Source organism: Saccostrea cucullata, unplaced genomic scaffold (assembly GCF_032062105.1).
Source record: "Saccostrea cucullata isolate Sc308-1 unplaced genomic scaffold, CSIRO_AGI_Scuc_v1 ctg8, whole genome shotgun sequence".
NCBI lineage: Eukaryota > Metazoa > Mollusca > Bivalvia > Ostreida > Ostreidae > Saccostrea > Saccostrea cuccullata.
Genome location: NW_026940997.1, coordinates 1,030,468 through 1,042,382, shown reverse-complemented (window position 1 = coordinate 1,042,382; position 11,915 = coordinate 1,030,468). Strand labels below are relative to the sequence as shown.

Genomic DNA, 11,915 nt, shown 5'->3' with positions numbered 1-11,915 from the left:
AAATATTTTCATTGGTGTATAATTGATTTTACATTATGTCATTTATTTACATATCTGGCATTTACTTTTAAATAAAAATTAAAAACTTTTCATATATTTTGAATTCTTTTTTCTAAAGCAATTGTTGATGTTTGGTCGTTCGTCAAACTATTGGAGAAAACAATTTATTTATTATGAATGCAAAGATAAAACATATTTTCATTTCAACAGCTCGTCCAGCATAATTTTCTTTGTCTTTTTTTACAAAAGCAGGTATTCAAAATTTTCGTTCAGTCGGAATTCCCATGAGTATCAATTGCGCCTCTTTAATGATTTTAAAGAACATATACCTTTGACACGAGATATTTAATTCATATTAGGGTCATGTCGTCGTAGTGCAATTCGATAATGGTTTTATGACAATAAGAATGTGACCTTAATTTGTTTTTGCAGACAAACAGACAGACAAATAGACAGTGCAAAAATTATTCAACCCCATTCTTCGATAATTGGGGCATATCAGAAATCTTTTCAGTTTTATGGAATCCATATTTGATTCAATCTATAATAGCACGGTGTTCCTAAACTTTCTTCTTCACCTCAAACAATGTTAATGATTTTACTATGTATAAGGAACCTGCTACAGTGTACGTTATTGCATTTATAAGGTTTCAATCGAAGCTTTGAAATCAGGTATAGGCACGGTAAATCCAATTCACCATCGTCGACTACAATGAGAAATCCATTCTTTGAAAGACAGCTGTAAGCATACATAAGGATTCATTACACGTAAAAATAAGCAAGATTCTTGAAAATTAAGAGTAATCATAAAATTTATCCTTACAGACATACATGTATTGTAATATCTATAGTCTTTCTCTTCTTTCTTTTGAAGCGAGAAGGATAAATAGTTCGCTTTTTGTCATCATAAAACTGACTCATACGATTCTTATATTACTTTCGATACTTCTAAAATTCTCTATCCATTATCATCAGACAGAGTGAGTTCTGGTTTTCATTCAATGACTACGGCCTCATGAGTGTTAGTCTTTTAATAATTATTGCATGCAAGTTGCCATTTTAACTATACGAGGACTGTTCAATAAATAATGTTCTTTTCAATGATTTAGTCTTCATGATTTAACTTATTAATCTCTTTCAATTAAAACACATGTCCGTAACATTCCAATTTCTGATTGTTTTTAGAACTTATTTTTGGGTATGACCCTTAGTATACTGGAAAATAGCAGATCCAACGATTTCCAGGACTTGTTTCTTCCTTCTGAAAGGCGTTTTTTCAAGTTTGGAAATAGAAACAAGTCAAAAGGTCAAAGATCTGGCGAATATTGTTAATGTGAAAAAACATTAAGTTTCTTTTTATCCCGAAAACCCTTTTACTCTTCAGGGCGTGCGGGATTGGACGCTGTCATGAAGAAATTTAATGAAGTGGATTCTTGATTCTGGGTCCTTCCTCCAATAAACCTTTCGATTTTTTTGCAGAAAAACTCTCCCAGAAATTGAACTGTCTCCCCGAATACGAATCTGAACAACAATACCACTAATATTTTAAAAAATTGCTTATAAATCTGTCTTTGTGCTCTTGAAATTCTTGGCTCTTGTCAGACCTTCGCTGTTTTTATCAAGTACATCTTACGGTAAATTTTGTTTTGAGGGTTTTAAGCAATAGATTCAAGTTCCATTACCTCTTTGAATATCAAACAAACGTGGATAACTACAATTCCTGATATTTTAAAATAAGACATTCGTACACGCTGTCGTTTTCACTCATTTTTTAAAATATAGGGTGACCTTTGAGTATTAAGCTTTTTTACCGTCAAACGTTTCTTAAAAACAGTGTAAACTACTCCCGAAATGATGTCTATCAAATTTGCTATGTGTCATAAAGTCAATCATACATCATCGAATATTTGTTGAAATTTGGCAAACAGTACATAAGTTGTTAAAATTTTTTGTTGGCAAGGACGGTACCCATTTTTGATGCCCATTATATAATTTTTTATCATTAAAATCCATCTGCTCATTTGTCTAGAAAACAGGCATTGGTTGCTGTAATTGTCACATATTTCAGTGAATATTTCTTTGGGATTTTTAACAAGTTTTACAGCAGCTTTAATGAAGCTTTTATTTTCTCTCTAGTTTACTTATTCTTTAGGCCAAAATAAAAAATACCTTTGTTTCCCCTAACGCGACCGACCCAGTTAAATCGCGCCGACTGAAAAGATTCTTTAAATAAGTTGATTCAAATATTATTTTTATTGTTAACCAAGTGTTATAAAATACAATTTCATCAAAAACAGTTTTTATCAGAACGGCCGACATTGTTCTACTGTGATTTTCAAGCATTTGTTGGAAACAAAATGAGGTCCAGATGTGATTACATGGCATTATCTCTTCATAAAACAATGGCGACGTCTCAATCTTATGCTTTTAGCTAATTGGAACTCTTGAAACAATTCGATAATAAAATTTACCATGACTATTTAAGAGTGTTTCGGAGGTGTCTTGGCGTCTACACGTGAGTGAATAAATTTTCGAAAGGGACGTTATACAACAAACAAACCTGTCTTTGAATTTAAGGTACGTAATACATGGTATGGCCCGCCTCATGAGTAGAGGAGGGGTCCACCTATTAAACACATCATTTAATTTCACTGCATTTCATTTCATTTGAGTTTTGCTCTAATAACCAGTTTATCTATTTTCCTATGTTTACTAAATGCCATTATGGAACCATATATAGGAGTTGTAAATATGTCTGCAAATTCATCCTGATAAACATAATTCAGATGTCCTTTCTTCATACCTTTATTTAGTGGTTGAACTTCGTGACTATGACATTGTATATAGCAGTGTATTTTCTTTAATTATAGGTCCTTGAAGACTGGTTGTTTCTTTGCTTTTAATCCCTTTGAGATTTGTTAGGACGACATTTAAACATTTCCCCCATTGCTCCAAATTTAGACGTACTTAGCACTTTTTTGCCATTAAGAAGTGGGGGGTCTTTTTTGAGCCAGCATCTTCTGCGACACTGGACATAAATTTTTATGGTCCCCTTTAGAGAACCGTTTTTAACGTTACTCATAGGGATTTAAACCTGCGATTTAAAATTAGCCACTTCTTACCTCCAAAGCAAAATGTTCCAGAACCACTGCAAATCTCATGGCTCTCAAAAAAGTACTTTAATCTTCTATAAGCTCTGAAGGCTGATGGAAGGTTTGACAAAATATACTTGCATGTCTGGTCTTTGCGTATTTGAGAATCTTGTCTATTTTATTCAATTTATATAAATGTAATGGCGTGAGATTTTCACAAGTTCAAGTAAATTACAGTTGTGGATTAATTAATCATGAATTTTGCTTTTAAACGGCATATGTACGATGCTTAGCATTTTGTTAACAAATCGCTTTCTTTTGTACTTTTCTTATTTATAAAGGTAATTTTCCATTAAATTTTAGAATGTATTTTCAAAGCTGCTGTCAGAAAATAAAATTGTTTACCTACCTACCGACCCAACTTGAGAATTTAGGGTCGGGTTAGGGGAAACAAAGATATTTTTAATTCCGGCCTTACCATTCATTTATAATGCAGTGTCTCAAATAGCCCTTGTTTTCCAGCTTCTCACAATGAAACTATGTCATGAAAAGTGGTCACATAAACTGTTATAAATTCATTAAAGATTCACTAATGACAGAAACTCAAACTTAATGTCATATGATATCTGTGTTGTATGTCATACAGTTCAGGACATTATGTATTGAACAGTCCTCGTACCATCGTAATGATGCTTCAAACAAGACTACACTCGAAATAAGAAAACAACACTTTGGAGGATTTTGTTGATGTTACAGAGAAGGCAGCGGAATTACTATTTTTTTTACATTTCTCTTGAAAAGCAGAGGGTATATATTGATAGACATGCCCCACCGTCTGTACGCTTAGGGTTTTCCATCTCTTATCTCAACGCCTCATACCATTGAGACTTTTACATAATCTTTGTAAAATAGAGTCAATGTCCACCTCCTATTTTACTTTTTGATTTGACATTTATTTTGGGTCTCCCGGAGTAAAACATTGATTTTGACTTTATAATCACAAGGGAGGCGACGGTATCATTTCGTCACCTCAGTGCTCTCAGTATTTCTAGTTATACTCCCCGCTCGATAACTGAGAGGGTATATAGTGTCCGGGATATCCGTCCATCCGTCTCTCCGTCTGTCTGTACGTCTGTCTGTTACGCTTTGGGGTACCTATGCATCCACAACTTCTCTTATATAATGATCAAAGTTTAATTAAACTTTCACAAGATCTTTGTGACATATTGTTATTATAATATTTGATAGACATATTTCGGGTTCCCCATAGCAAAACATGGACAATGCCATTCTTTCTATGATATTGAAGGGTACCCATCCCATATCCGCAACTCCTCCTACACCACTGAATTAAATTTTATGATACTCTCGCAGATTTTTTTACGTAATGTTTTTGTGTACCTTCTATTTTACTTTTTGATCTGACACTTATTTTGGGTCTCCAAGAGCAAAACATGGACTTTGCCACTACAGTGGCAAAATTTTGCTCATGTAAAATTCTATACTCAATCAAGGAAGATAATTCTGATTAAATGACCTTAATTCTTTATACAGCTTTGTACAAACCAGAATAAAGTCTGATGACTGATGACATTTTCCGTAAATCAGTTGATTTGGACAAATATAATGCCGAATTCAATAGGAGTGAGCTTGGTTCTTACATGCACTTGCTATTTTAAAAAGTATGTGAATTATAAAGCAAAAAACAAAGGCTTTCGAAAATGTAAATCTTATGAAATATTGCATAAATGAAATCTTTCTTTGAGTTTTATTATTATGAAACTGTCAATTATAAAGAAGCTTCGAAAGTCCGTATACTTAAAAATACAGGTAAGTTTTCATTGTTTTGCCTAAATATCTTAAAGATTTTCAACTAACGATAGATCTATTCCAAAAATGTCAAATTTAATTTGTTACAACAGTTCCTTTTCATGGAACTAAACACTCCTGACCAATTTATCAATTAACTGGTTTTAATTAGCTTAGATTTTTTTTCCTTTTACAGAAAATAATGAATTTATCAATTTGTTTTGAGATAAACTTCTACGAAAAGAACACAATACTTTTATTCAGTCCTTAATTATCTGGTTTTATTTAAAACCTCATTAAACATTGCAATACCTTTTGTCTCTTTGTTTTTATTTACTTCGAATAAAGATCCGCATTGTATACATCTCAGAGGATAAAATCCAAAAAAGGGTTTCATAATATCACTAGTATGTCTTTCGTTTATAGCTTCAATGTTTTGGGTAATGTACATTGATTTAGCATTTCCAGATTTCTTGGAATAAATATATAAAGTGGACTATATATTTATTTTGCAAGGATTTTCAAAAATATGAATGTAAGTACTGGTATTTACATGTAGCTTTTTTAATACAACATACAGTGCATTTATATATATTGTGAACATTTTCAAAAGTAATGTTTTGGTGATTTTTTTTTTAAGAAAACTAGATGGTGAACCAAACGAGGAGACTAGTTAGACCTGTATTATATAGAGAGAATAATTTACCTGTTGCCTTTCCCATAGCTTTGTAGCAAAACGCAACTTAGAAATATCATTAAGCGTTGCAATAATATCATAAATTATTGTATTAAAAATTGACATTGGCAACTACTTGATGATATAAAATTTTCATTAAGCGGCGTTTTATCATTAGCGGGATCTACAAAGTTTCTACTGCCTTTTGACGTTTTTTTTTTCATTTGTATGAAGTAGGTTTAATTTTTTGAAGCGTGTACCAGAAAAAGTCAAAATAATTTTCAGCAATTACTAAATTTTAAGAGACCCTATATTCCATAAGGAACCAAAAGGAACCATGATGATAAATAAATTTTAAACGCTGTTAAGAAAGTAAACGAGGAAGAAGAATTTCATATCATTTGTAAACAAGTAAAAAAAGGTAGATTTTTAAAAAAGCGTAATTGGTAACAACACCCATTGGTAACAATTCCGTAATTTGTAACAAATTTTTCGTCTTAAACATTTATACCCTAGAAACGTTAACATTAATCTTCGAAGTGCCTGGTGTACGTTCTTAAGCCCTGAGATTGTAATAGTGATTGCGGTTTTGTTAATTTGATAAGTAGTGGTATTTAGGATGGAATTTATTATTATTTGATAATTTAACATTCTTCTGCGAAAGGCGGACTACGTAGCAGAATTAACATGACAACTGGTCTTACACGTAGCTGTCTATGTGTAGGGCCGTTCAAAAATTACGCGGACTTTTTATAAAAATATTTGACGACATATTGTGTCAAATAATATAAAAGAATCTTTACTTATATGGTCTTCAAAATTTCAAAATGTTGTAAATTGGTATCAATTTTGAGTGATTTTTCAGGACATATCATTAAGTCACGGAGCAGCAAAATCTTCGACGTCAAAGGCATTATAAGAAAAAATGTGATTGAGTTTTCATTTTCTCAACATTTCCCAAGAGTACCTGTATAGTTTGCGTTACCTTATTTACTCAACATCCAAACACCTTTTCTTGTCAAGCTTAAAATCTATTAAACAAGTAAAGAATATTCTTTTTTTTTTGTTTTAAAACCAAAAACTGCAGATATTAATGAAATATAGTGTGATATATCAAACGTTCTTTACAGTAAAAGTTTTCGATCAAAAGATATAGCCTTTTTAATAATAAAATTTCAATTTGCTACTTGTAGACGATTGTCACGAATACCCTATTTTACTACATGTTTTATTATGTATATTTTGGATATATATTGGCTTTTAGCATTACACGTAATTTAACAAAAGTGTGGTGCGCGTCAATTCGGGAGACGTCATTTTCACCGTCGTTTTCACGGAAATCGCATCAGAGAAAAGTCACTATATTTCTGTTCGTACTTCTAATATCACGTCAGAAATCTAAATACATAATAATAGAACAATTTAAAGATACATTTGAGAAAATTGTCGAAAAATATCGAATTATAGAAAATTAATGAGTTAAATTTTGGATTCCGCATGCTTTTGTTTCAAATTTCTTGTCGTGCTCCGTACCTCTCCATCAGTGATATCAACATACCGATAATTTTAGTAGAATTTTTTTAAAATATAGAAATTTTGCCAAAATTTATTGGACTCTTTAAGATATATATTTCTGTGAAATTCCATGGCTATATGACGTAAATAATAGCACAGTCCGCGTAATTTTTGAACGGCCCTCGTAGAACTTATTGACTATGGGTGACAGGTTTTGTACTTAAAAAGACGGATGTTTTCAGATATATCAGAGAAACAGTAAAACGATCAAAAGAAAGATTTAATAATAAAATTAATTCTTAACAAATGAGCATTTATATTTATGATCTCCATGGTTTGTGGCTTTTATTCATCAAGTTGTGTTTTTCTTGGCGAGCCAAAGTTGGCGATTTAGATAAAAATCACAAAAAACCACAAAGCTATTGAACATTCCTTTTACAACAAACTATATGCAGTTTTAACATGCCAATCCAGTTCATTTTACTAAATGTCGTTTTTAAACAATACATGTATATATATATTTCTCATAATTTATATATTAACTCCTCAATTCAAATAAAAAATTAGAAAAATCAAATTTTTCATTCGTTTGTAATTTTCAAATATATTAATACTGCTTTTTAAGGATACCTTTTATTAAAATTCGAAACCGTTTATTTTTTCCGACGTAAAATATCTAAGGTATATTAAATATGAAGGTATTGGTGTATATCATCAAAGTGCAGAGGGAAACACAGACTGACATGCTAACATGTGGAATTTACTGGATGGTGGTAATTTAGAACATCAGGAGAAAATCTTGCATTTACCTCCACCCAGTATTAAAATTCAAAATTAACAACGCTGCATTGCACACTTTGTATATTTCATTACACTGAGTAATATTGTTACTAAAATTACTTACTGTCAAACAAATTTATTCTAAAACTGTACTAGTATTTTAACGGAAATAAAAAAACCTATTTATTCATTTGTTTGTTATATCTGATAGTGTGATGTTTTTATTTTTAGTAAGTAATGAATACATGACTCATAATATAGTCCAATTCAATTATATGTCCAATTTGATGTGATTAATTAGTTGAATGAATTAACATTTCTTCGTTTTCAATTTCCATGTTCATGTTGCCCAGACAATTTCGTTCAAGACGTCTCACTTTCCCTTTTTTGCCACGCTCCAATTAAATAGCCTGCATACCAGGAAATTATTGGTTGACTTTTCACTTTTACGAAGCATATTCTGCAATCAAGGGAGGCACCGGGGAATAATAATGATTCTTTGTAATTAAAGACATAATATAAAAGCATTTGTGCATATTTGCACCTGTACAGATTGGAAGTCTGTCAATCATTTCGTCGGTCCGCATCTGTAAGTAACCATATTTCTTGGAGGATATTATAGTAGTGTAACACATTTGAAATATTTTAAAAAGTATTTAGCAAAAAATCAAAATCTAACATTTTTTTCTGGTATATTTAATTATCAAAGCACGTGAAAGCTGTATTTTCAAAAAATTAATGTTTAACAATAATTTCTCTTTACAGAACACCATGCTGTCATTGTTGTGTTTGAGTGTCTTAGTGTTATTCTACTTTGGTCACGGGGCCATAATTGACAGAAGTAATGAGCACTTGGAACTCAGTTCCAGTCAACATGAAACCAACAAAATAAAAAGTCATCCTCATCTTGAATGGCTTTTACAACGAAATAAAGAAAAGCAATTTGGCGGTGACAAAGTTCGTCTATCATTCATAGAGGGGTTATTAGATGAGCCATTGCTTGAAAACGGTAAAACATCATCTAAAACTACGTCTTTTGTTGAAGTGTTACTTAGTGAGCCCCTGTTTGAGAATGAACTAGCAAAAGCAGTGGTCAAATCTCACAAGACTCCCCAAGAGCTTATAAACATCCCAGTTTCTCCCTCGTTAACAATGATGAAGTCTACTCAGAAGTTACCGGACATTTTCTATCCACCGACACAGGATCAGTTTCTGAAGCGCGAACAGGATCGGGATGATTTTCTTGACTTGGTTGTTGAGGGCCTGGAATTTGTAAAGCAGACAAAGGATACAAGAGAGAGAATTGGCAATACATTGGATAGAACCTCACATGATGATGATGATGTCACGTTTGAAGATCAAATGAGGGATGTTTCTAATGAAAGTATGTTTGATATCTTACACAGTATACCAGGAATCGAGGATCTGGTAGACGATTCTCTTCATAGAGACAGTAAATTTGGCCTTCTTACTACAAACAATGTGTTAGATTTCAACAACAGAAACGGTCTCAAAGGATCTATTAGAGTTCCCGAAAACAACAAAGTCTTGCAAGAAAGGATGAAATCACCAGTTCCACAGACTTCAATCAGGAATAAAAAGTTCCCTATCAAGGCACCAAATCCCACATCAGCAGGCTTTACAACTTTTCGTAAAGATAAAAAGCAAAAACAGTCTGCACAAAAGAAAAAGATTATACACCGACTAGTTTATATTTTACCTTCAACTAAATCAAAAAGGCGTCATAGAGATGGCCGAGTACCCACCAAGAAGCTTTTATTAACATCAAAAAGAAACAAAGACATCAATAGAAAGAAAGTTTATCTCTTTCCATCAAAACTGACTGTAGCAGCAGACCATCATCACAAAGGAAAACAGAATTCACAATGGACTTTTTCAAATACAGACAAAGCATATGTCATGAACAAACATGCCCCAGCAAGTGAGAAAATTAGAAACACTTTTCAGAGGGCTACCCTTCCGTCTCATTTTGAAAGTTATCCATCCCTTATCAATTTTCAAGATGAAACTTTTTTATCAAATCATGATGCTACTTTTTATCAATATGATCCAGAAATGACACGGTATATCACTGATTCTTATGATGGCTATACTTTGTTTCCTTATGTACAAAATCACCATATGTTGAAGTCAGTACACCACAAAATGTCGGTAAGTGCACATTTTGCGTCACTGGTAAAATCTTATAAATAATACTTCATTCACTTTTAAGGTATGACAAAAAATGATATTCATTAAACATGCAAATCATGCATTTCGTAGAAGTATTTTTTTCTCTTCAGTTCTTTTGCTTCTGTAGTTCAACTTTTATGAAAACAAAAATGTTTAATAGAATACTATCAAACGTCATATTCATATTAACAGGTGTATACCTAAAAATGGAAAACGATAATTATATGTTGTACATATTATTAATATTTTGTTTTTTCTTGTTTTACAGAACGCCTACTAGAATTATGATCCGGCTCCAAGGAATAATTTATTGGACATTGCCGCCCAGGTCATATTTGAATTTTTTTCCAGAAATCAATAGGGTGGGCAGTCGAAAATCAATAATACTTTTTTCCGTATCTAAAGTAACAAATCAAAATATAAAAATACAAAAACTAGTCCCCATAGAAAATTATGAAATACCACCATCAAGTCAAACTCTTTGGTGTATCTTAAATGTTAATGATGGAATATTTATTCTGCTTGTAATATATATTCTTCTGTGATTTTACTACTTATTTATGAGATATATTTATTATGTTTGTAATATATACTCTTGTGTGATTTTACTTCCTACTTTTAGGATATTTATTCTGTGTCCTATATTTGTCTTGTATGATTTTACTCCTTGTATGTCCATTATTTATGATTTATGATTTGCTTCTTTACTGGTGTGATTGTTAAAGTTTACAGTTGTTAAGGTTCAGATTCAACGTATGTGATTTGAACTCTGTCAAGTTAGTTAGTTCATAAATATTTAGTTATTTCATAAATATTTACCTTTTACAGACGTCGTTCTATGTTTGTAGACAACACGTCCTTTTTCTTTTTAAATTAGAATAGAGAATCTATTCAATTGAGAGTATTAATATTTTACAATTGTAATTTTAAAAAAATTTTTTACCGCTTTTTTTACTTAGTCTAATGCTAATAATTCTTATAAAAAATTATTTACAGAACATTATTATTTTATTAATTCTCTGTCAGACCATTATTTTAAATTTATGCCTCTTTAAATTCCGTAGAAATGGTATCGATATTAGAATTTCCAGTATGTATTGTATATGATTATATAGATTCCTGTGAATGCATCGATGAAATATGTCCGGGAAAACTCGAGTTTGGTAATAAACTGAGCAATATATATATTTAAATTTGCTTTCTACAGGAAATGGTTCGTAATTAATATTTAATTCTCTTAGTAATTTTATAATGCATTGCTATATTTTATACATTGCTAATTATAGTTTAAGGTTGTTTATCATGTTTATCGTATTAAATATAGAAAAAATACATAATCAATATCTCTCTCTCTCTCTCTCTCTCTCTCTCTCTCTCTCTCTCTCTCTCGTGTGTGTGTGAGATTATGTGTTAGTGTGTTATCTCTCAGTGAGATTTAATCTTTAGTAGACAGTCAATGATTCAGATTATTTTGTAATCACGGAAGAGGGGGGTATCGTGCGTCTCTTGTTCGACTGTATCTCTACCGGTTCCCTAGTTTCAATAACCCCCAGTCCCATTCATTGATATAGCAAGATATTTCAAGACAGTTTACATGAGAATCCTACAATTCAATCAATTTAGAAAAAATCCGTATTACAAAACTGAAATATAAGCCAACTTTTGCTGAAATCAAACGAGTGCTTCATAACAAACATGAAAATTTGTAAGTTTTGTCTGATGATAAATTAAGATTCTTGGGTAAATTCTCTTTCTTTCTGTATTTCACCCCAAGTAGTGACATGCCTTGAAGAAGTAAACACGTTTTTATATTCTTATGTAGCAGAAATTATTTTTTTAAAAACTTCTAT

At 31.5% G+C, this 11,915-nt stretch overlaps 1 protein-coding gene across 1 annotated transcript; it reads left to right on the top strand.

Moving 5' to 3' along the window:
- Positions 1-8,262: 8,262 nt before the first annotated feature.
- On the top strand, positions 8,263-11,600 carry LOC134256807 (uncharacterized). Its single transcript, XM_062739464.1, has 3 exons — positions 8,263-8,461; positions 8,638-10,044; positions 10,334-11,600. The coding sequence occupies exons 2-3, from the start codon at positions 8,644-8,646 to the stop codon at positions 10,343-10,345; spliced, it is 1,413 nt and encodes a 470-aa protein (XP_062595448.1). The 5' UTR covers positions 8,263-8,461; positions 8,638-8,643; the 3' UTR covers positions 10,346-11,600.
- Positions 11,601-11,915: the final 315 nt, after the last annotated feature.

Coding starts and splice junctions, on each gene's coding strand:
- LOC134256807 (XM_062739464.1), top strand. CDS start 8,644: ATGCTGTCATTGTTGTGTTTGAGTGTCTTAGTGTTATTCTACTTTGGT.